Here is a 24,075-nt window from a genome sequence, read left to right on the forward strand (position 1 = left end):
CTGTATACCCAGCAGCTCAAGCTGCCAAATATCTGCAGTAGGTACTGCTAAAAGCAGTCCCCTGCTGCCTGAGCGAGACAATCTGGGATGTCCTGGGGACAGTACTTCACTGAGGGATTCCTTTGTGTATTCGCATCCCTCCTGCGAGGGGTGCTGGGAAGCTCGTTCTGCCCCCAGGAGCCCCGGCACACACACAGCACTGGGGGCCAAGGCTAGATGGGAAAGACAGAAGTGATACCGATCTTGTTGCCTTACTTTCTCCATATGCTGTAGGGGAGTGAGAGATCTGTCTGTATACCGAGTTAGTTATTAGATCCAGCTTGGCTGTTTCAGATAACCTTTATCTGGTGGGAAGCAGATACTGATAAAAGTGTTTCACACAATGGAAGACGTACGTAGAAAATCTGGATACAAACTTAATGCTGAACAGCAAAAATATGAAGGAGTTCTCCTTTTGAAACAAATACAAGGCCTATAGCGTGCTGCTACCTGGAGAATGATAGGAATGAGAACAGTCCAGAAGCGAGTCTGCACGTTTCAGGGAAAAATCTAAATTTAAGTTGTTGTTCTGTCTCAGGCATTTATATGGAACAACTCTTCCAGTTTTTCTGTGTAGCATGAAGAAAGTAGCTTTGCCTCAGAAGCTCAACATGTAGGCAAAAGGGAATGTGAGGAGAAGAGAAACAGAGCAAGCCGGGCATTGTGCTTTAGCACAACACCGTGGTTCAGGTGGAAGGCAGGAACAAGTCAAAGTGGGAGCAGTGACTCTGCCACCACAACTGGAGGACGCAATGCGTGACCGAGGCAATCCAACAACCTGCAGTTTATCGGAATGCTACTGTAAACAGCCTCTATCTCATTTCCACAGCTACAGTACCCTCTAGTTAACTGCAATGCATTTAATCAAGATGTTTCTTAGGGAACCAAATAAAGCTTGATGATGCTTAATGGCTGGGGCTTAATGGCTGGGTTGTTTAACTGGGCTCATAATTTTGATTAATTAAGATGCCTGCAGGTGTTGGAGTGGTACTTAGGCAATAGCTTTGATGTTCAGAGGCAAAGGGGGTTTTGTATCCCCTTCAAAAGCATTTCTACCAGAGCTAGTTCAGCAAAGCAAAATTGCCTTCTAGCACTTGCAAAAAAGTTAACTCTCTTGTAGCCAGCTTCACCTCCCAATTTTCTGGGAAAGTTAGCTTGCATGTCCCCTTGACCACCTTCCTCTTGGGATGATCTGCAGAATTTTATTTTTTTTCCGAGGGTAGCCTCCACCTCCTTGATGAAAAGAAAGTAAGAACACAAGAGGATCTCCAGGTGGTGATGGAAGTTGACTTGATCAGAACAGCAACCTGCACATCTCTGGGCAGATGTTTCTACTGTCTTGAAAGCACAATAGTTTGTCCTTTTGAACACTGGAAAATATGAAGCCTGGCTTCTCATGAGCTTTTCCCCTGTGTTTGGATACCCTAACACTAGTTTTAGCCTTCCCCTCTAGCATGCCTTGCCCTGTAATATTGTCCTTATCTAGCTATGTCACCAACTCACCCCCTTCCTCCCATGGACTGGTGAGGATGATCTATTGTAGCCTGGAATATGGATGTAGAGTGACTCGCCAGCAGACAAAAAAAAAATACAAACCACAAAATACCCAAGAACTTCCCTTTAGGCAGAACTAAATTGTATTTCCCTCCCTTGTATTTGTATTCAGCAGCCAACTTTCTTATAAAACATATGTACCTTTGAGAATTTTGTCTCCTGAATGCAGATGAAATGTACCCAGGTTAAAAAAAGATATGGGGGAAAAACAGGACGTGAATACCAGTGTGGCACATTCTCATTTCCTATTAGAAGGACTGGAAAGAGGCACAATGAACCAATCTCACCTTTATAGTCAGTATCAAGCACTAACATTAAATTATGCAGAACTTATGATTGAAAACTTAGGTAATTACTACATCCAGCCATAAGGGGAATATTGCCTTGTGGATGGAGGACTGGAACGGGGCTCAGAAGAGCAGAGCTGTACTCTCTGCTTTGCCATGGACTTACTGAATGACCTTTGGCAAATGTTATGTTCACCTGTGTATAAATACGGCGTCAACCTTCCATTTTGTAATGTACATAAAAAATGCAACAGCATAACAGCATATTGTCTAGGGACCTCAAGGCAACCTTTTTTTCCAAGAAACAGCTTTACTGTAACTTCTTGGCAACCACACGCAGTACAAACTGAGTCAGGAGGAATGATCTCAGCCTCTTCGTACATCTGCATTGTTCCCCTCCACCATGGCTTCATGGAGCATGAATAAGAGACATTCAAATGCAATTTATGGAAACTTTAGCAAATACAAACTGGAGTAGCCCCTTAGCAGCATATCCAACTGCTTGTAATGAATCATAGCAACTGAGGTACCCATTTTCCATGCAATCCAGTGCATTAACACTAAAGCAGAGGTTGAGCAGTATTATTCTGACCCAAGGAATGGGTCCACTTTAAGGGAAGTGGTTGAAGCATGCAAACATCAGCTAAGTTTATCCTAGAGTTGTAAGGAAGTATATTACAAACAAATGCTGAAAATTCTAATTGACCAGGAACATGGCTGAAAAAATCACCATCAGTATCTTTCATCCATCATGGAAAATTCATCCTCTCAGTTGTCTCAGTTCTCAGTCACAAATTTCCTGTCACAAATATAGCTGCATAGATACTATCCACAACCTAGCTAGTCTTTTTATTATTATTATTATTATTATTATTATTATTATTATTATTATTATTATTATTATTTTATGCCAGGCAAATGCAGGACCCAAGCTATTTTGTTTTTAAAGCGATTACAAGATTTTAGTTAAGCATACTTAAAATCCATCAAAGTGTAAGTCCTCACCTCTTTGATCATTGAGCATCTTTGCTTGCTGCATGACTAACAATGTTAAGTGAATGTATTTGCCCAGAAGCTGGTAACATCATGGTTACCCGTCTCTGTTGCTCTAGATTAGACCTGAAGGGCAAAAGAAAAGCTCCTGTGCACTTCTGCCCTTTAAGAAAGTGGTACTTTGTTATGCAAAGTTCCTCTCATTCCATGTTTAGGAAGTCTCTCAGGACACAATGCAGAGAAGGCAGAGTGAAAGGTAACTGGAACAGTTCATTAGAGCACATTCTTTTATTAATAGAAATCAGAAGAACAGCTGGAGGGGCAGCAGGCGAATAGATGACATCGAACCATACATTGTCAAAAATTGTTCAAAAGAGCCAAGTTGTTCAGCAATACAGTTGTAGTTGGTTACCTTGTTCTGCCAGGGTAAAGAAGCCTCGGAGGTGTGGATGTGGATCCCTGAAGAGCTTTGATTTTCTCACCAAATATCTAAGAGGGGGTTCTGAACTGGTCCCACTGCCAGTACTGGAGGCCAAACAAATTTCACTTGCAAGTCTTCTAACAGTAACTAAGAACCAGAGTCATTGGCCAGAGCATCCTTGTGCTACCAGCCATAACAAAAAAAATACTTTCCCTGGCTTACAGAATTTGTAATCTCCTATCTTCTAATTCACAGAGCCTGTAACAGACCGAAGGAAGCAGGGTACTAACCAGATCAGTGCAAGAGCCAGACAGCCCCAGCTTACAGAACCTATGGGTGCTATAAATAAGTCTTTTTTCCTTCTGACCTACTGAATTTATCCAAGGATGTTCCCCTTGGACTGTTCACGGGGAACAATCTCCTATTTCAGGACCACTTAGATTTTGAGAAGACTTCAAATGTAGAGATTACTGTTTGAAAACTTTCTCCACTTCTCTATCCGTCAGGCAAAATTGATGAAATCAAACTCTCTTGTCATCCTCAAGGTGACTTCCAAGATCTCCTCCTCAGACAAGAAACGAGCTTTACCATTCTTGCTGTCTACGGGGCAAGGGAGATGCAGCAGCAGCTTCCTGTAAAAGAGGACACTGAGTTTTAATGTTCCAAACTATGTGAGCAATTAAGATGACATTGAAAGTTCCTCTTGCAATTCACCAATCAGTATACCAAGGAAAGTCCATTCAGTATATCCTTCTCATGATAGATTGTGGAGTACCTGCAATACTTGATGCACAGCTATACAGGCCCTGGAATATTTCCAACACTTCCTTTCTTTTCTCTGTGGCTACGACAACAGCTTCCAATGATGGATTGTGAGCTCTCTCCACTGTTCTTGCTTATACATGATGCTGCATTTTAAATACAGACAAAGAGCTGCATTGATTATGCTCTCCTGGTGGTAAAAATCTGAATAATGCCTAAAGCCTGAAAGCGTCTTTAGGAGCTTGTCTTATAAGAAATAACTAGCACAGCTGGAGATTCTGGACAGTCCGGTTCCACAAAAGATATATCCACACTGCAAAACACATTTACAAGAGTGAACTTACAGTTGTAAACCTGCCGAAATTCTTTTTTGTAACCTACATTGAAGATTAATTCGGTGATCCCCTACCTTTGGCTCAGGCCCGTACTACACAAAGCTTAGATATTTGACTCAGGAGCTATTTGACATTCCCTCGCTATGGCAGACATTCCTGGAACGTCAGACAATACTTCTGGTTTATCTCCCCGTGAGGATGTCTAGGTCTGGACTCCTTCAACTCTAATAATAATTCAAGCTTACTTGCTCACGCAGAATCTGGACTCTTTCCTCTTTATCACAGGCTTATCAATTAATGGTATGAATGACTGGCCAGTCTTGGACCTCCACTGATTTGACAGTGCAAAGAGAACCAAGGAGACTTCAGAATAAAGACATTTGCCCAGCCAAACACTATGAAGCCCCGCAAGGCAACACGGTAGTGTGGATAGGGGTTACTTCAAACTGGGGTTTAAAATCATGTTGACTCTTCCAGACCTTTTCGTCTGTGTAATAGCAGCCACAGATGAAAGCAGCACATTCCAAACATCTTTGCATCCCACCTACTGAAGGCAACAAGTTGTTATAATTTGGAAAAGTCCTTAAAATCAGCTGGGCTTAGAATCAACCCCAGGACTACAGAGTTGGAAACAATTCCTTTGAGCTTTTCCATACATCTGTGAGATCACAATGTTTTTTGGTATGGAGAACTTGAAATCTTATTTGTTTCTTTCATACTGAGAAGATTTGCACTTAAATTTACAAAAGCAGCACTGGCTCAGGCTGTACCCAAGCAACCATTAGATTTACAACAAACTTTGTTTTGCTAGGCTTGTGACAGCTGGATACTAAGATAATGGCAGATCTGACTCACCAAAAAGACAGAACTGCAAAAGAAAACGGAAGCTGAAGCTTTCCTACATCTGCAGTATTGCATTACGCTACCTCTTTTAGTACCTACAGGTCATGCTAGTTATTAGCTGGACAATTATTCCTCCTGCTTTACCTGTTTCAGAGCCAGAACTTTCAAACATTCTTTTAGTACTGTTTCATCTTCAGGTTAAATTCATGCAAGGGGTAACTGATTCAGGCTGGTTTTGTCTGTGAGAAAAGTGACTTTTCTGAAGTTAGTTCACTAGGGAGAGAAGTTATTTTGGCCTTAATCTATGGTGCACACCTTGAATTGATTTGCAGGACACTATTCACATTTGAATCTTCCCACATCCCATTCAGTGCTGAAAGGTGCAGGTAGAGGGTCAAGCTTTCTTACGAAAACACTTTATTGTGAAGAACTTAGAGCATAACAGACATGGCAATTACCTGTGCACCTCAGGCAGAGCAATTGCACGGAGGGAGATATGGAGGAAGATTGTGAGAAACCTGAGTATAAGTCAGTCAGTTCGTTATCTTCATAGTTTTGAAATAGCTAGCCCTGTAACAAACTCAAAGGGAATCTCTTCAGGGAAACCTCGTACCATTTCCATGTCTGCATCCATACCTAGTTATCTGCAGAGTTTCAACACCTGAAAGTGTCTGTACATTTTTGAGCTCCTTCAGTTGTTCATTTGTACAAATTAGTATTTAAAAAGAGAATTTCCAATAAGTCCTTAAAGACTGGGCAGTTTTTTTTTGCCAGACATTTTGGGCCCTTGAAGCCCTAGTGCTTAGATAACCAAAAATCTGTTTTAAAACTATTTTTGCTTGAATAGTATCACAGATTTAAAGCTAGCAAACTATAGACATAAGGGTGAAATATAGTTGTTTATTTCTTCTGTGTAATTAATAATCCCATCATTGTCTTTAACTTTGATTTCCAGCATTCTCTTGGAGGCTTGGTTAAACTTTCTTTGAAATAATATATTGCTTGTACTTCCATCAATTACGTTTCACTTACTTTTGGGGAGTTCGAAGGTCAAGAACCTTGTCCTGGATATCTAATGTGATGTCTGAGACCTTTGTCTCTGGCAGCTTGATTTTAATCTGAAATGACAGGCAGAGGTAAAACTGTGATTAGAAATATAGACCTACAAGCCATAAAATACACCATCTCCACAAACATTTTGATACTAGTGTCAGAGCAACATTGTGAGTAGGTAATATGTATTAGAGAAAATATGACAAAGCGATAATTGTTTTCAATAGCTTAGTGATGTGTGCTGATACCTTAATTTTCTACAAAATCCTGGGCTGATAGTATACCCGGCAGGTATTCTATACCCACCAAAAGCCCCTGGATTTGTGTATTCCAAGGACAGCTTGCTTCAGCTAGAAAAATTGCACAGCAGTTATACCTGTCATGAGGTTTAGAAAGCAGGGAAGTCTTTGATCATATAATAATGGGACAGAATCTGTTCCCTATAACTTTAAAAACTGTCATTACTATAGCATTGTGCTAACTCACACACGGTAATAAATGCAGACAGATGAAAACTCTCAGTCCCTCTCCACCCCAAAATTGTGTCCATGATGAAAACTCATTTTAGAGTTACTTTCATTTCCCTCAAGTTTGTGTGGCACACATTTTAGCACAGATTCTCTTGGATACACTAGGTCCTTGAGGAGATATACACAAGTTCCTCAGGTTAGCAAATGTAAATATCTACAGATGCTTAGATAACTAAGAAAATCCTACAGGAAGCCAAAGACAGCCATACAGCTTGGTGTTTACATACTCTCTCTCCAGAAGGACAGATTGACAGTCTTCAGAGAAAGGGCACAAGGAAAGGATGGGAGATACAGGTTTAACTCACCACCATATCTTCACAGCAGGCTGTGGAAGGGTCTTTCCTGCTCATCCCAAAGAAGACATCTTCTGTTCCCACCTGCTGTTTGAATAAAATCTCATACCTGAAAAAGAGAAGTAATAATTGCCTAATACCAGAGAAGAGGCAGGAAACCAAAGGAGACTGTATTTCTCAGGGGACTATAAACCTTTGTATGAGTGCTGATATCCATATCACATTCCCTCCTACTTTTCTGTCTCCCTTCAAGTCTTCAAGCCAACTGTACTGGAATTCTTTCCAGAGTCATGACTGAGTTAGCTACAAGACACGTGAAGAACATTCACTCCATCTTTCAAGGTAGTCACTTTACTGTCTCTGTTTAACTAACTAGCCTTTGCAGGATCATGGAAGAGAAAATGCATTCCAAGTGAAAATGATACTTATCAACTAGTCAAAAACCAAAAACTCTTGAGAAAAGGCTTTGAAAAGGATGCTGTCACAATTACACGTGTTCTGTTCTGTCATTCAGCCTATTCTTGCAGCCCGAGAACACCACTGTTATCTTGTATAATTTTAATTGCTTTGCATTTGGCCAACATCGATTTTCTTCCCCTCAAAATCAATTTGTTTAATTTAGAACCCTACAAAATCTAGAATCACATGTTCCCTTCCACTTGATATTTAATGAATGAGGAAATGCAAACTAAAAGAATGTATTTAGAACATATTACTCCTGCTAAATTGAGCAAAATAAATGGAGACACTGCTCAAAGCTGTTGGAAAAAAGTGTATGGAAAGTCTTTTTCACATCTCCAGTGTTCATGTGCATATGTAATAATTCCTAAGTCAATGAGAAATCTGTCTAACCACTCTGGATGCACCTCTAACCATCTGTTTTCCTTTTGGGCCTTTTTCCATGATTTAATTTGATGAACTATTACAAAGATTTATATTCTCTTCTCATCTGTGCAATGCAGGACAATTACTTGAGGCTAGCGAAAGACCACACTTCACCCAGCAGGGAGGGGAAGGTCAAAAATAGCACGAGAAAAGCCTCTGTTGTGTCCCCACACAAAGAAAACATGTTCTGTACCTCACAGGTGATAGTCTCAAGAACAAGCACACAACAGTATGTAAGGATGCAGCTGAATGCCAAACCATTTTTGGAAATGCTGAGCCTAACTTCAGACTGGGCTCAGTCCAGTTTTTATATCAGGAAATTGAAAAAATAATGGCATGACTTATGTGCAGAGAAAAGTGATGATTCTGGACTACGATCTGGTGTACAATATGCAGCTTCACAGATTTTGGTGCATCTGTTCTGACATCTCAAACTCCAGCATAGTGCATCAGAACACAATGATTATAAATTCAAAGTCTTCTTTGTGAATTACTTGACCCTGAAGGCTTTTTGACCTCTACAAACTACAGCATATCTTGCCTCATGATCTATTTCAAAAACATTGTATTTCTATGACCAAAGGAAAAGACTGGTTTTAGGCTGTCCCTTGACAGACTATGATTGAATAACGAGATTTTTAAAAGTTTAAAACTGCCTGCATGTAGCCTTCCTTCCTACTGTAGTATTTGTCTCTGAAGAGTTTAATTATTTGAAATATAAACATGAGTTTGAGTACTTTTTGAATTTGAGAATGAAAAATGAACATATTTCAGTTGCAGCAGGAAGAGCCAGGTATTTCACACAAATTTGGCGTGTTTCAAAGCTAGTAAATCACTTTGCTGGTCTCCTTCCCCTCCTAATCCCATTTGGTACAAGTATCTGACACTGCAAATAATCTTATGACAGCAAAAACCAACTCTACATTTCTGTTATGCGATCAGAAGGCTTCCAAGGGAGAAGTTAAAATCCCTCCTCCCTTGTTGCTTTAGTTGAAACATTGATATCATTCCCTTGCCCTTTCATGACTAGCTTTTCAGACTGCTATTTTTCACTCACATTGAAGTTAACTCATATTTCCAATAAAACTATGTAAAACCCATGCAGGCAGCCTCAACTGACTTACTCTGGCTGTTCTCTTGGATCCCAGATATCACCAAATTCGGATCCTTCTGGGACCTCCTCCGTATTCCAAATAGTTTTCTTGTTTTCAGATTTCACTTCAGAAGTACCTGTAAGTGATGAGAAAAATCACACTGTCATGTTTTATAGAATGTCTGTTTCTCTAGGTTTTCAGCAAACTTTCATTTTTCTAGACTTAAGAAAAATCTTTGTATCAAAAAAAAACACATTATAATTAATGATTACAATCTCCTTCCCCTCGATATGATATGAATCAGAATTTGCAGAGGGAGGATGTTTTCTATTCTATTCCCTTAAATCTCCTTTACTCAACCTCTATGTCAAGGAAATTGTCCTATCAGGCATGAAATATCTAGTCCTTCAAAACGTGTAGAAGTATGAAGTATTAATCTTTCCCCATGTCCCTGACGTGAGATTTTAAGTGAGCAGAGTCATTTACAAAAGGATCTCTTCCTCACATATAAATCCAGTTCTTCCCATTAACGACTGAGCACAGCACAGATAAGGTACTGAAGACTCATGAAAGTCCATGGGAAGAATAGCATGGTTTATACCTATTCTACAATGAAAAACACATTTTCTAGTTAGCTGGTAGATCTGCAATCTGGAGGTTTTTATAGTAAAATCTCTGGTTATTTCTAGATTCCAGGCAAAAACAGTCTGTTGTATTTACAACAGTTCCTTTCCTGTTAATTTCATCCTGGTCCTTCTTACTGTCTTACAGGTTTAAGCTGTCCAGTTATATGACACTGTAAGCTTCAGGAAGAACTTCACATTAACTTTGATAAGACTGGACTTGATTTCTTTTCTCTTCTGAGTACATTTCAAGGTGTTGACACAAATTTATGAACCCTCAAGGTATTTGTTCTCATTGTCTGAGGGTCCGTCTTTCTATAGGATGCCAGAACACCTGGAGTCAGATAGTGAATTTAGTTGAACTGGGTTTCAGGGTAAAGAACAAGGTGCAGTGAGGAAAAAAAATGAAAAACAGCTTTTGGTTTGTTGAGGGCGGCCCTGAACAAAGCTTATTTTTCATCTCACATTTTGTCTAAATAGGGTTGTGAAACTTTTGGGGGTAACAACATGTCTGTGTTTCATGGTATATTTCATAACTCTTTAATACTACAAGCACAGACTCAGTTCCATGCAGTTTGCTCCATGAAGATCCTTTAGGATGAGTACTAAAAGTCCATCTTCTGTGTTTGCTGTAAGTAAGCAATAACAATTCTGTGAGAGTACTTATTTGGAGCCTTTTGCTGCTCCGTTATGACTCCCCCCTCCCAGCCCATGACCAGGCTGCGTTCTCTACTCGGTTTGTTATCACCCCTTGAGGCTGGTACCCTCCAGAGTTACCCTTTCTGCTGCTCTTTGTATGCTTTGTGGTTAAGTTTTCAGGAAAATGAGAATTTTAGTGCAATCAAAATGTGGTGCTATTTCCATCTTAAAGGTCCACCCACTTATTGAAGCAAACTATTTGTGGTAATTTACTGCAGCTGTTACAGTCTGCTAACACACAACTGAACGCTAAGGCATACAAACACTCCTCCTTACCACAGGTCTCTTTCTTTGCTGGTCCAATGCAACCAGGAGTCATAGCACTAACAGAACAACGTGGCTGCAAAAAGAGCCAGATTAAACCCCAATTAATTTTCATAGACAGCAGCCCCGCAACAATGAGTATCTATGTCAGTAAGTATAACATTATCTGAGGTCAAGTAAATCACTGCTAGAACAAAAAGAATTCTCCCAGTTATTCTCCCAGAATAACTGAACATGCTTGCTTACATGATCTCTCTTTGCAGAGAGGAGCTTTGATAACTAACTGGGTTTAGACAGGACTCCCAAAAGTAGCATTAAAGCCAGATGTGCTTCTGGAGCATTTGTTTCTATGGCATTTTGACAAAATTGTCTTGCTTTGCCTGCCATGAAAATATTGAGTGAAAGCAAGGGGGCTACATGCAAATCCCATCATAGCATTTAGATTCCTTTTAACAGTAGAGATCATATGAGGCAACAACATTTTCCTCTAATTATGAATCAATTTAGTGTTAATAGGCCAATGTGAGGCATTTCTATATATAGAGAAGTTCTTCGGTTTGATAAAAAGTGCCTCATATGCACAGAACATTAAATTAAATCAAAATAAAGATTTCAAATTACCCAGATTGACTCAGACTTAATTGACATCACTTGTGGCAATTTTCCATTTCTGCCTCTGAAGTGTCATTCATTTTATTAATAAGATGTAAACAAATTCTTTTAAAATCAGGATGTTTACTGCAAAGATGAACAGCAGTAATGCTGGCTTTAGAAATCAAGCATTAAAGAGAAATGTAGCTAGAGTATGATGGACCACATCTATCATGTACTGAAAGAAACTTCAAGAGATTCATCTCTTTTCCCCCAGATAGTCCCATTGCCACTACTAGCACACAACTGCTGGGTCAGCCAGCTGGCTCCTGGAAGAACTGATGCCACAGAGGAGCACAAAGACTTTTGCCAATTTTTGTTAGCCATGTCGCTATGCAACTTGTTGAAAATCCTCAGACTTGCCAAAGTTTTGAGCTTTCCCTGAGGCCTTGCACATTGTGATTGGTGGTACCTGTGGTCTTCCCTGAGCATGACAGACCTAGGTACTTCTCCCCAGCACACCTACATGCCTAGATAAAAGCAGCAGTTGTATATTGCAGGAGAAAGAGACATTTTTCCAAAATATGTTATTTTATTCTATTCCTGAGGTGAACTAATAAAAAAGAATAGAGAGATATTTCTCTCGTTAACCATTCAGATCTTTCATCTTAGCATGGCTCACTCTACCTTATTCTATCATCTCCAACATACCTACTGTGCTTCAGTGATCAGTTATCTCTACAGTTCTTGGATGTCTGGTACAGATTTAATGTATTCAGTTGCCTCTGGATGTTTTACTCTTTATGCAGAAGTTGAGCAGCAACTTCTTCTTTTCTGCATATGAAATCCTGACTGTAATTGCCTTCACCTCTAACAGACTTCAGGGAAAAGTAGGTGGAAATCGAAGTATCTATAGCTCTCTTAACTATGTGTTCTCATTTCCTTTAGGATGAAAAAAGTGAATATCCCATTCTCTGGTCACAGTCTCTCCTCATACTCCTGGGACAGCATCTTCCTTCAAGAGCTTATTACATTAAAAATATCTCCTGTTTGCTTCAGTTGCTCTAAAGCCTTATAAGGTTTTAATTTGTTTTTACTCACACTGGAAAAAAAAAAAAAAAAAAAAAAGAAAAAAGATTTGCACCTCCCTTGCTAACAAGGAGTTCTTATGCCGGACTCACCCCTTGCTCGTCGTCATCATCATCATCACCAGGCGCATCGCTGAGCAGTTTGGCGAGGGCCTGCAGGGACGAGACTGAGGAGATGCTGTCCAAGTCCATAGCCGCTGCTGTAGGCAGAGAAAAACAAGGGGCAGGGACAGAACGGGCAGCGCTTTATTCTCACTCCTTTTATTTATTATGTTTATTATGTAATATTTATTTATTATTTATTATTTATTATTTATATGACTATTTATTGTCACTCCTCAGGGGTGTATGTTCTAGGGGTATCACTCTTGATTTAAGTATTGCGTGTGTCAGTGCATGCTTACAGGGACCTGATTTTTTTTATAAGGGACCCAAACTGCAGGTTTTTGCCCCCAAAGGCTCTCTGGCTGCAGAGCGCAGGGACCGGGCCGAGCTCTGGGCCTGCACAGCGCCCCGGGGCCCGCGTCCCCGTTGCCATAGCAACCGCGCTCCGCTCCCCTTCCGCCTCTTCCAGCCAGCCAATCCGGCGTGGCGATTGAGGAGCGACGGCGAGTTTAGCCAATAGACAATAAAGGCGGTGAAAAGTTGGGCGGCGATTGGGAGGCTGGGCGAGGGGGCGGGAGCAGGGACTTGAACGCCACCGGGCGCATGCGCGGAGCGCGTCATCAGTGCGCGCGGCGCGGCCTGGCCGCCGGTGGGTGCTGCGGGCGGGCTCCGTGACGGGGCCGGGGGAGGCCGCGGGGCCCTCAGGGGCCTCCAGGCCGCTCCGCCATGAACCAGTTCAGCTTCGGCTCGGCCTCGGCCGGCGGCGGCGGCGGCTTCACGTTCGGCACGCCGAAGACCGCCACCACCACGACGGCCGCCGGCTTCTCCTTCACGCCCGCCCCGGCGGGGGGCTTCAGCTTCGGCAGCGCGGCGCAGACGCCCGCCAGCAGCCAGCCCGCGGCGCTCTTCTCCTTCAGCACGCCCGCCACCACCGCGCAGCCCGCCGGCTTCAGCTTCGGGACGCCTGCCGCCGCCACGCCGGCAGCCAGCGTGTTCCCGCTGGGGTGAGCCACCCTCCCTGCGGGCCCCCTGTCCTGCTCCGGGCTCTGCCGTGCTTACCGCGAGCCTGCTGCTTGTCGGTGCCGGTGCCCGGAGGAGGCTTGAAGAGCTGCTCGTTCTGTAATAAACCCTGCCACTTGGTCCTTGGTGGTCGTGGGAAAAACGGCTTCAGCTCTTACTATAAAACACCTGAGAGCCCCCCCTTGCTCAGGTGGGGCTGTTTTCTCCGTAGAAATTATTGCCAAACTTTGAAATATTTCTATATATTTATTGTTTTGGAAGCCCGCTATGTCGCAGCAGTGGGCAGGGAGCTCAAATGAGGGTTAGTTGTGATGCGTAATTAAAAGAACAGGCTTGTGTGGAGGAAGTGGAAAGGATGCTTATAAGCTGAGAGAATAAACAGCTTTATTACACAGCTGTAAATGTCTTACATCATACTGATAGGCAGAAGTAATTAAGGGGGTGTCAATATAAGGAGATTAATAGTACTGCAGATGACAGGACTTATAATGCAGTCTTTGTCAAAACAGAAATACGATCCTGGTGGAGTGCCTGTCGTTTTCAAAGATGCTTTCTGTTGTTTTGTCAGCAAATGGTCCGTAAGAAAGCTGACTCAGTATTTGCTGGATGTATGTCTTAAACAGGCTGACTCACTACTCTTCTTTTTTTTTCTTTTGTAGGGGAAATGCACCCAAATTAAACTTTGGAAGCAGCAGCACAACTCAGGCTACTGGAATCACAGGGGGGTTTGGGTTTGGTAGCTCTGCACCAACCAGCACGCCCTCGAGTCAAGCAGCAGCCCCTGCTGGCTTCGTGTTCGGAGCTGCTGCTGCCGCCACCACTGCCACCACCACGACAACCACCACCACTCAGTCTGGGACGACTGGAGGCTTTACTTTTGCTAGCGGTACCACGACCCAGGCGGGAACAACCGGCTTCAACATCGGTGCCACAAGCACCACAACTCTTCAAGCAGCACCCACAGGGTTGACCTTCGGAGCAGCGCCTGCTGCTGCGGCCACCACTGCGGCCACCTTAGGAACCACAGCCCAGCCTGCAGCCCCCTTCAGCCTAGGGACGCAGTCCTCAGGTGAGTGCCTGGGCTTGAAACATGAGCTGTTTTTGGCAGAATTTGTATGTATAAGTGAGCTAATGAGCTTGCCATTTGGCTAACAGTGTGGCTAGCAAAGTGTCTGTATGGAGGAGTTGCTCAGAATGGCACCTTGGTGTGGCTTTGACAATATGTCAGGGCTGTCATGGGTAGGGCTTGAGTGCCATGGATTCAGGCTTCTAAGCTGAGTGGTGTTTTACAGGTATTGCTCATGTGATGGGTTTGAAAGGTTGTTGCAGGAAGAACAGCTGAAAACACGACAGACACTAGTATGGTCAGATCATGCTGCTGCCTTTATTACCCGAATAGCCTGACTTTTGTAGTAAACTTAACAGGGGCGGATAGTGTCTCACACAAGATTATTGGTCAAAAGCACTCAGACAAACAACTGCAAGAAAACAACCCCCTTGTGATTAGCAGTCACGTAGACTTTGTCCTTGAAGCCAGCTGCTGGCAACAATATTTTTCTAAATTCCTCAGTTGGGTGATGTGGGAACACTGTCATGGGAACTTCTCAGAGTTGTCCTGGTAACTTGGTTTGCTCAGCTGCAGCACGCCATGGGATCTTTGCTGTTTCAAAAGTCCCTCCACAAAAGGTGAGGCTGAAATAATATTAAAAGGGTGTGTAGAGGTGCCAGCCTTTAAAAAAAAAAAAAAAAAAAATGTTTTGGTGGCTTTCCTAATGCAAGGGGAAAGGGCTTGAAGCAGTGGGGAAGGAGAGCTGCAGGGTGTGTGCATGAGCCTGTTTGCTTCTGTAGAATTGGCAGAAATTCAATCTGCAGCTTTTGATTTACTTGGTGATAGTTCAGGCCTCTGAAGGAAGATGTGGGTGAGGATGACGTTCATCTGCATTAAATCATTTTTTAAAAGGCTTTTAAGTAATCTTTGTAGCTCTACTTCATTTGCTGGATAATGCAGAGTATTTGTTACATTAAATATTAACATTTTACTTCAACTGCTCCTTCTGCTGCCTTGAATACTGCGATCAGTTCCTCTGTAGTAAAGATTCATCTTTCCTTTTCTATGTATCCTGTGTTTTGTTCCAGGTCTAAGCTTCGGATCATTGACTTCAACAGCAGCCACTAGTGCGCCCACGGCAACACTGACCGCTACGACCAGCCAGGGACCCACTCTGCCCTTTGGAAACAAACTGGGAGGTAGGAATAGATTTTAGGGAATGATTACTCAAACTCAGTGAATCTGTTGCCCTTCTGGGTATAGTTTTCTAAACTGGAGTCTGGAGGTGGGCTGGGACTGTTCGTGAGTTTGCAGTGGCATCAGTGCTCTGTGAAAGCTCATTAAGTGTAGTTATAAAACTTGATTAGTGCGATGTATTCTGTATTATGTCACATGCAACATTCTGTTCTGCACATCTTTCTGGAGCGTAATGGAAGGGAACCACAAGTTTAAAGGGTACATTGGAAAAGAGTTGAAGCAGAATACAGGAAAAATAATTTCAAGTTCTCTTGTACCCATGAAAAAGATGGTCTAATTAGGCAGATTTGTGTCCCATTCATCATTTGGTTGTTCTTCTGAAATGTGTGAAACCCCAAAGGGCTCTGCTTGTACAAGATCTCCACTTTTTCTGTTTGTAGTAACATCCACAGCTTCTACAACAGCGGCTACCACCACAGCTTCCCTTCTTGGTTCAACGGGCCCTACTTTGTTTGCATCTATAGCGAGTTCTTCAGCACCAACCTCATCTACCACCACAGGCCTCTCACGTGAGTCACAATATGCAGATCTGGTGTGTTGGGGGAGTAAATGAGTAGCATGGTTGGTGCTGTCTGTAGTGAAGCATCAGGTGCTGAGATAATATGGGACAAAGCTCTTCTTGCTGCTTGGTGCCTTCCCTCTGAATTGTAGCAAAATTTCTTCAGTAGCAAGGCACAGAAAACTTTGTACGAAATAAAGCACTCTTTAGATTCAGTGGGCAAAGCAGCAAGTGGGAATTTTGTCTGTATGTGAATTCTTGTCAGCATAACATCACCACAGCTGAGCTTTCTGGTGATGCTGCTGTTTTCCCAGACCAGTGCCTTGAATCTGGTTACATCTGCCTTTGACTCTTGTATGAGGTGTTCAAACTTAAAGAACACTGTGACAGTGGAGGTGCAGTGTGGTAAAAACACACTGTATTCATACAGCTGTACATGTACAAGTTCCTCTGGTAATAATTGACTTGTTTCCTCTTGCAAAATTATTTTTGGCAGGAAATAATGTCAGTTTTATGACAGCTTCAAGGCAGTAGCTGAAGTTGAAAATGAGTCCTAACAGCTTCCTTTCTCAGCCTGCAAAGACATGTTAACACTTCAGTTTCCTTTGATTATGGAGACTAGCTACAGCAAATGTTAATGTTTACCAGAGTTAACACAACTTTTCCATATAATAATACTGCCTTACACCCATCTCTGAAAACTTAGTAGATGCTCCCAGGGAGCTTCGGAAGTTTTGTTAGTCATTATTTTTAATTAATCACTTGTAGTTTGAGTTAAATGTCAGATAATTCGAAATAAGAGAAGGAGTTGTAGTTTGACAGCTGAGCTAGTCGTTTTCTATATCATCAGAACAACAAAGCCACTGGTTATTTTTTGACTTTGGCCTGCCTCTTTTCACATGGTGTCTGTATGAGCCTCCACGTAAACAGTGATCATGGCTAATGCAAACAGAAGACCCAGTGAGGGTGGGTGGGCAGGCAGGGTGGTTTTTCAAAAGGGAGCTGTATTTAATGGGATGTGCAAACTCTTAATTTTGTCTTCTGTTTACAGTTGGTGCCCCTTCCACTGGTACAGCTGGTCTTGGAACTTCTGGATTTGGCTTAAAAGCTCCTGGAACAACAGCTGCAGCAACAAGCACAGCCACAAGTAAGTAGATGCTGGTAAAAGATTAAGGGAAAGAAGCCTGACTTCCTCCTAGGAGTAGCCTAAAGGCTAGTGTAGCAGCACAGCAGTGCTAATTTGTAGTGTCCAGTGACTGAAAGTAATACGGTATTTTTCTGTGATCCCCCTTTTCCATCTCCACAAGTCCACAGTTACTTATGGCTTCTTGAGAGTCTGTCCACAGCACGGTGTGAGTGAATGCCTTTAGGGCTTTGTTCTAGTCTGGAGTAAGTAGATTAGCTGCTATTCCTATAGCCTGTCTGCGTAGATGCAAAGTTGGTTTAGATTTCCCTATTTGGGATAGAAGGGAAGGGAGAGGCCACAGATCTGTGGGGAAGGTTAGGGAGAAATGTTTTATGTTTTGATTCCGCCCTCTTAAGCCGTTTTTTCTGCATTTTAAGTTTAGAAGCACAGGATTTCACTAGCTTTTCTTCCCAAAAATGTGGTGCTAAGTGCTGCATCTGAATGTTGACACTCATGTGAAGATCTGCAGTGCTGCGCAGTGTTGGGATTCAGGACTGAGCATCCTTTTTGGGATGCAGTTACCTGTCAGTGTTCACTGTAACAATATGGATGCTGCTCAGCTCATGGCATTTCCAAAGCTTGTTTCTGGAGTGACTGAAGAGTCTAGATCAATATCTAAAGTGTTGTATGACTGCATGACAGCATCATCTGATAGATGCTCCTTTTCTTTGTAAAAACAGAAATCAATCTTCTGCAAAGCGCACTGTAGCAGCAGTGGTTCAGGGCAGCAATTGGATGTGCTGACAGATCTTAGATCTAATGTTGAAACACAGATTGAGAGGGGTGTTGGCTATGCCGTGTTTCTTTGAATAATGCACAGGTTAAGTGCAGATTGTCAGCTCCTCATTTTTGACTAGATCTAGCAGTCAGGTATTTACAGTCCACTACTGTTAATTGTGTCAAGATGTGCTTCACTTCCTTCTTGACACACCCAGGATTTGCTTTTTGTTAAAGGGACATTTTAGCTCATAAAGCACTGCATTAGAATTGTGAATTGGGTCTGTTCTCAGTTCGTTACATACCCAATGTCTTCTGTTTGACCTGAATCTCTTCTTTCAGGCACTTCTGCTTCTAGTTTTGCTTTGAATCTTAAGCCATTAACTACAACGGGTGCCATTGGAGCTGTGACTTCTACAACTGCTATAACCACCACCACAACCAGGTGAGTTTTATTACAACTATTCCCTGACTGGGGCAAGAGTCAGTATTAATGCTGGTAGCTGGTGGATGAAGGGGAAATGGGCACGATCACACTTGAACTCTTTTGATCTTATATTCTGTACTGTCTCACGCTTCCTCAGTGCACCTCCAGTGATGACTTATGCCCAGCTTGAGAGTTTGATAAATAAGTGGAGTCTAGAACTGGAAGATCAAGAGAAACACTTTCTTCACCAAGCTACACAAGTTAATGCCTGGGATCGGACACTGATAGAGAACGGAGAGAAGGTAAGGTGATAGCCAGTGTGAACTCATTTTGCTTGCTTAGATTTTTAAAGGCATTGTGCCACAGATGCAGCAAGCCCTCTGGTAAGACTTCCTGCTTTTAAAAATATACATGTAAATTATATCTGGGTGGTTTTGAAAAACTCTCCATGTCTATTCTTGTCTTCTTTATAGCCAAAACTCCATTAGTAAATTTTTGTCTGTAAACATCTGTGCAACTGTTTTGCTTTTCTAGTAGATGGTTTTTGTAATGGCTTTCTCACTTCCACTCGTTTTCTTTTTATGAGATTACTTTTTGAGTATTCCTGGTAAAATTGTCTTCTGCTTACAGATTACTTCATTACACAGAGAAGTAGAGAAAGTGAAGCTTGATCAGAAGAGGTGAGAAACTGAACCCTTGAGATGATTTTTCTTTTTTTTTTTTTTTTGCATCATTTTGCATTGTGTGGAAGTTCTAGAATGTACATAGCCTCTAAGCCTGTTTTAAATTGTAGGTCTTTCTCTTTTCAGATTGGATCAGGAGCTAGACTTCATTCTGTCTCAGCAGAAAGAGCTTGAAGACTTGTTGACCCCTCTGGAGGAGTCTGTGAAGGAACAGAGTGGGACTATCTATTTGCAGCACGCAGATGAAGAACGGGAGAGGACGTAAGACAAAAATCTGTTTGAACATGTGCTGAAACAGACTAATATGATGATGATCAATCAGAAGGATAATTGGGATGCATGATAATACATAACTATCAATGGCCTTTTTCAAATATGTAATCCAGTTTTATGCATGGCAACTTACATTTTACGCATTAGAAATACGAGAATTGCAATTGGAAGTCTCTTAATGAGCATGAAAAGAGCTTTGTTGGATGTTGTTCTAATCAGCTGTCTGGGGAAAGGTTTCTAATTTAGGCATAATCTCTAAAAATTAATGATCACTCAGTGATAAAAGTGATGAGAACAGAATGCACTATGTGCAGCTCGAGCTTTCTTCTAAACATAAGTGTTGAATTTTAGCAGGGTAATTAAAGAAGTGTTTTGTTCAAGAGATAAGAATCTCAAAAAAAAATCTGGACAGGTGGTTCAATTCTGACTGAACCTTCCAGAAAGAGCTCAGCAGTCTTGCCTGTCTGTCTCCATATGTCTTATAGAGTGAAAGACGTTAGGAGTTACTTCATCTGTGTAATAAAATGCCTATTGTGGTGCTCTTCCCATATCTGTCATGCCCTGGTTAAGAGGCACGAATGCTAGTTCTGATTGACTGAAGTTAGTGTGATCGGTCGTAGCTCTGCTGAAGTACACTTTAAATGAGTACACTTTAAATGTTCTGACCTTGGTTCCCATGCATTTTGCAGCTATAAGTTGGCTGAGAACATAGATGCTCAGTTGAAGCGTATGGCACAAGATCTCAAGGACATCATTGAGCACTTGAATACATCAGGAGGCCCAGCAGACACCAGCGATCCGGTAAATCCAGGCTTTATTTTTTTTATGCTGGAAAAGAGTCACAGGATACTTAAAGAGTGCTAACTCTTCGTTTGCTTGCTCATGGATACTCTTCTTTTAGTTTTGAGCTAGGAAAAGTATTTTTGTTTTATCTTGCAATTCATTCACTTCTGGTAAGACTTGCATTATAACATAATGCAAGCCAGAGTGGCTTGCACACTTAGTCTGCAACTATGTTAGTAGCTTTCAAAGTGTCTCACTCTGGTGTGAATTTTTTTCCTCTTCTGATGTAATTATTGCCTAGATAACTAGTTTCTGAGACCTTTCCTGACTTCTATTTTTGCTACCTGCTCCACAATTTTGTATGAGATGCAGCAGTTGTTGAACTCTTCCTGTACTACTTTTGTACAAGATTGAAATTGCTAGCTTCCTGATATGTATTAAATTGATATTGTTACTCCTTGCATCTCTTTACTACGAAACCTTTTTCAGTAAAAATTTCCATTTGGTGGTTCAGACTGAATTTTTTTTTTTTTTTTACTTCATCCATCTCAAGACAAAGATTAATGTTGTGTCTGAATTTGGCTAAAACTAAGCCACAGGCATATACTCTAAATCTGTTTTCTTGATGTCAAAAATGACTGCTGTATTAGTGGAATTGCATGTATGAGAAATACTACTTCAGTACTCCGAAGATGGGGACAGGAAGGCTGTCTTTTACTGCTGTTAGTTTTAATGTACTGTAACAAATAGCTCTCACCTTCTCTTTCTGTTCAGCTTCAGCAGATCTGTAAAATTTTGAATGCACACATGGATTCACTGCAGTGGATTGACCAGAACTCAGGTGAGAGTCCATTTTGCAGCTTTTGGGAAATGTAAATACAAAGTGTGTAGTGTGTATGCAAGTGTACCTTGGATATAAGTGAGTTCCTGAAGATCACTGAGGAATCTTCTCTTCCTTGGCTTCAATTACATTGTCCTTTCTCTGCTTGAATTCTCTTGATGTGCCTTGAGGGCCTCTGCTGAAAAGTAATTTGTGATAACAGCTGGTATTTTATAAAAGTGCTATTGGAAATGCATCAATGCAAAGCAGAGGACTTGAAATACCATATCCTTTGTTCCACCAAAATGAGGTTAAATATTTCAACTTCTGAAATGTTCCTGGATTCCCCCTAGGAATAAGAAAATGCTTGTTTTGAGGGCGGTGGAGATAGGGGAGGTTAGTGTTAGTAGCATTCCCCTCTGAACTCTGGAAAAGCCAAATCAAGGCAGGACTGATCTGCATGTGTTTATCTGCAGGCATGGTAACTGGAGTAATAGTGTAGAAATGTCAAAACATCAATCGCTTGAGAATTAACGTAGAGCAGAAAATGCGCTCTCAAGTGAAAACTTGATAGCATAGCTACTGTTTCTTGTTTTGGATTCACTCAACTAATATAATATGGTGCTTTCAGGGCTCAACACTGAAAACAAACAAAAAACAAAGGAACTTTTCTAATGGGGACTGTGTCCTTGTGAGGGATTCAAGAATTCTGTGGCTTTGCTTTTAACAGATGTTAGCAGCCACAGGAGGGCATTGCAGAATAAAGCAGTGCAGCTCTCACCAGTACCAAATTGTGGCTGTCTGACTGCAGTGCTGTTCACATCTGCTGTAATTCTTGGGTGAAAGGAGGCATGCTAGTAGCTAATTTCTTTTTAAATAGTGCTACTGGCTTGCTTAGGTCTGGATTAAATTTGCCTTTCTTCTAGAAGACAAATGCTAGCTTTCACATTCCCGACGTGCCTTTATCATGAAATCTGGTATAGCTCCTCTGGCACCAGAACGCTGACTCTACAGAATGTTTGAAAAAAGCAATCTGTTTCATTTCAACTTTACTAGAAAGGAGATAATTTTTTCAGTCATTCTATACTAAAGTAATTGTCTTGTCAGTTAATCATAATTCATTATCTTTACTGATAAACGTGCATTTTCTAAAGAAACAGTTCAGCTTCAGTTTATCTTCAAACAAGAAGCAAAAAGCCTAAGAAAATGCAGTTAAATTAATATATCTGTTTCTGTGGAGTTCTTGGCCAGGAGAAGAGTTCCTGAAATGGTACATTGTGGGGGAGGGGGGGAAGGTGCAATTCTGAACTTAACCCTCCAAGCAGCTCTTGCAATTAGTAACTTAGATCCTTCCCAGGCCTACTCTTATGTCATAATTCTTTTTAAAATCAAAAATGAACAGACAAAACTCCGTAAAAATAAGACATCTGTGCTGTAGGTAATGTCATCAGTTTTATCAGTTTTATTTCCCATGAAACGCCTTCAGGGCTGTCTCACAACAGCCAGTGATCTTTTCTAGGCATATGTGTACACAGCAGCTATTAACTTGTCTGACGTGTTCAAGAATTATGTGGAGCTGGGGTGCTTTAATCAAACTAATGTTAACTTGTTACTGCAACAGAAGCTGAACATGAATGGGCTTGCTGAACACAGATCCAGGGTGATGTGCCTTCCATAAGGTGGCCTCAGTGAAAAGAGGATTTGGACAAAACCCTGGTCTGAGATTTCCTTTTTCTGAGAGGAACAGGAATTCTTTTCTTAGTTACAACTGAGTTCTGAGTTGAAATGGTGAAGCAGACTGTCATTTCATGCCATGATCATTTTTGCATAGTGAATTTTTGAAAACTGACAAACTGCAATGTGTTGTTTAATATGTTGCTGGAAGATTCTGGGTTTGGCAGGCTCCAAAATTAAAACTTAAACTGGAATATCTCCAAGCCACAGACTGACATAATGCCATAGCCCTGTTGAATAACTTCTGATAAGCTTTCATGAAATTAAATTAAACATTGCTCTAACTTGTGCCAAGAATTTTTGTATATTGCAATGCCTCCTGCATTTGAAGTTGATAGTCAATCAGTAGCTTATTTGCAGATCACTGATTTGGAAATATATAACAGGTTATCTGTACTGCGACTGCAAGTGATCGCAGCTCTTCTGTATGATTGCACTCTTTCCTATATTTACAGTTAAAAGCTTGTTACAGCTCTGTGATATCCTGCGGGAAAATATGTATATACTTCAAACAGATTACTTCTGAATTATGCAAATTACAGGTTAGTCAGTTTAGCGTGAGGTGGGCAGGGGAAGTTCCTTTATGCAGCAATTACTTCCTTTCAAGCTGCAGACCAGCTTGCCTCCTGTTCAGGAGGGGTTTGCTCTGCTCTCTGGTGTTGTGCCCTAAAACTACAAGCTGGCTCAGCAAGAAGTGGCAACAACATCATAGTTTTTTTCAGATTCTGCTTGCTAGTCCCTGAATGCCACAATACCTTTTGGACGATCTTTAAAGGCCTTGGAAGGTTAGCAGTGCTTTGTGTTTTCCTGTTTCACTGGGCACTGTCAAATCTGAGTGAATGAATGTTAAAATTGAATGTGTTTTTCTTTCTACAGGCTTAACTGTGCAGCGTTATGTTTTAGGATGATTGTGGAACTGATCACTTTTTCTTCTTCCCCCAGCCTTGTTGCAGAGAAAGGTGGAAGAAGTGACAAAAGTTTGTGAGAGCCGCCGCAAGGAGCAGGAGCGCAGTTTTCGGATCACATTTGATTGAAAGTCTCAAACGTTGTTAATATTAACCTAATATCCGCATAGGAAATAGGTTGGTGAGGACCTAAGCTTAAACTTGTGATCTGCTTTTCTTTTTGTTGCAATAAAGTTTTTTTTTATTTCAAAGCTAATCTTTGCG

General features: G+C 41.5%; 2 protein-coding genes across 3 annotated transcripts; one reads left to right on the forward strand and one right to left on the reverse strand.

The window, feature by feature from the left end:
• Window positions 1-3,146: 3,146 nt before the first annotated feature.
• DNAAF6 (dynein axonemal assembly factor 6) lies at window positions 3,147-12,894 on the reverse strand. Of its 2 annotated transcripts, none has more exons than XM_084534091.1 (7): window positions 12,759-12,894; window positions 12,448-12,554; window positions 10,688-10,751; window positions 9,120-9,225; window positions 7,123-7,219; window positions 6,267-6,352; window positions 3,147-3,926 (listed from the first exon to the last, which is right to left on the reverse strand). In XM_084534091.1, the coding sequence occupies exons 2-7, from the start codon at window positions 12,544-12,546 to the stop codon at window positions 3,797-3,799; spliced, it is 582 nt and encodes a 193-aa protein (XP_084390217.1). In that variant the 5' UTR covers window positions 12,547-12,554; window positions 12,759-12,894; the 3' UTR covers window positions 3,147-3,796. The 2 variants fall into 2 exon arrangements, with proteins under 2 accessions (XP_084390217.1, XP_084390218.1); XM_084534092.1 differs by having other exon boundaries at window positions 12,765-12,884.
• A 192-nt stretch (window positions 12,895-13,086) lies between these two features.
• Window positions 13,087-24,067, forward strand: NUP62CL (nucleoporin 62 C-terminal like). The gene is made up of 12 exons (XM_084534603.1): window positions 13,087-13,463; window positions 14,139-14,548; window positions 15,616-15,726; window positions 16,165-16,293; window positions 17,335-17,430; window positions 18,529-18,631; window positions 18,771-18,915; window positions 19,244-19,293; window positions 19,423-19,557; window positions 20,259-20,370; window positions 21,127-21,193; window positions 23,849-24,067. The coding sequence occupies exons 1-12, from the start codon at window positions 13,186-13,188 to the stop codon at window positions 23,938-23,940; spliced, it is 1,728 nt and encodes a 575-aa protein (XP_084390729.1). The 5' UTR covers window positions 13,087-13,185; the 3' UTR covers window positions 23,941-24,067.
• The last annotated feature ends 8 nt before the right edge of the window (window positions 24,068-24,075 follow it).

Source organism: Aythya ferina (assembly GCF_964211825.1).
Source record: "Aythya ferina genome assembly, chromosome: 13".
Classification (NCBI taxonomy): domain Eukaryota; kingdom Metazoa; phylum Chordata; class Aves; order Anseriformes; family Anatidae; genus Aythya; species Aythya ferina.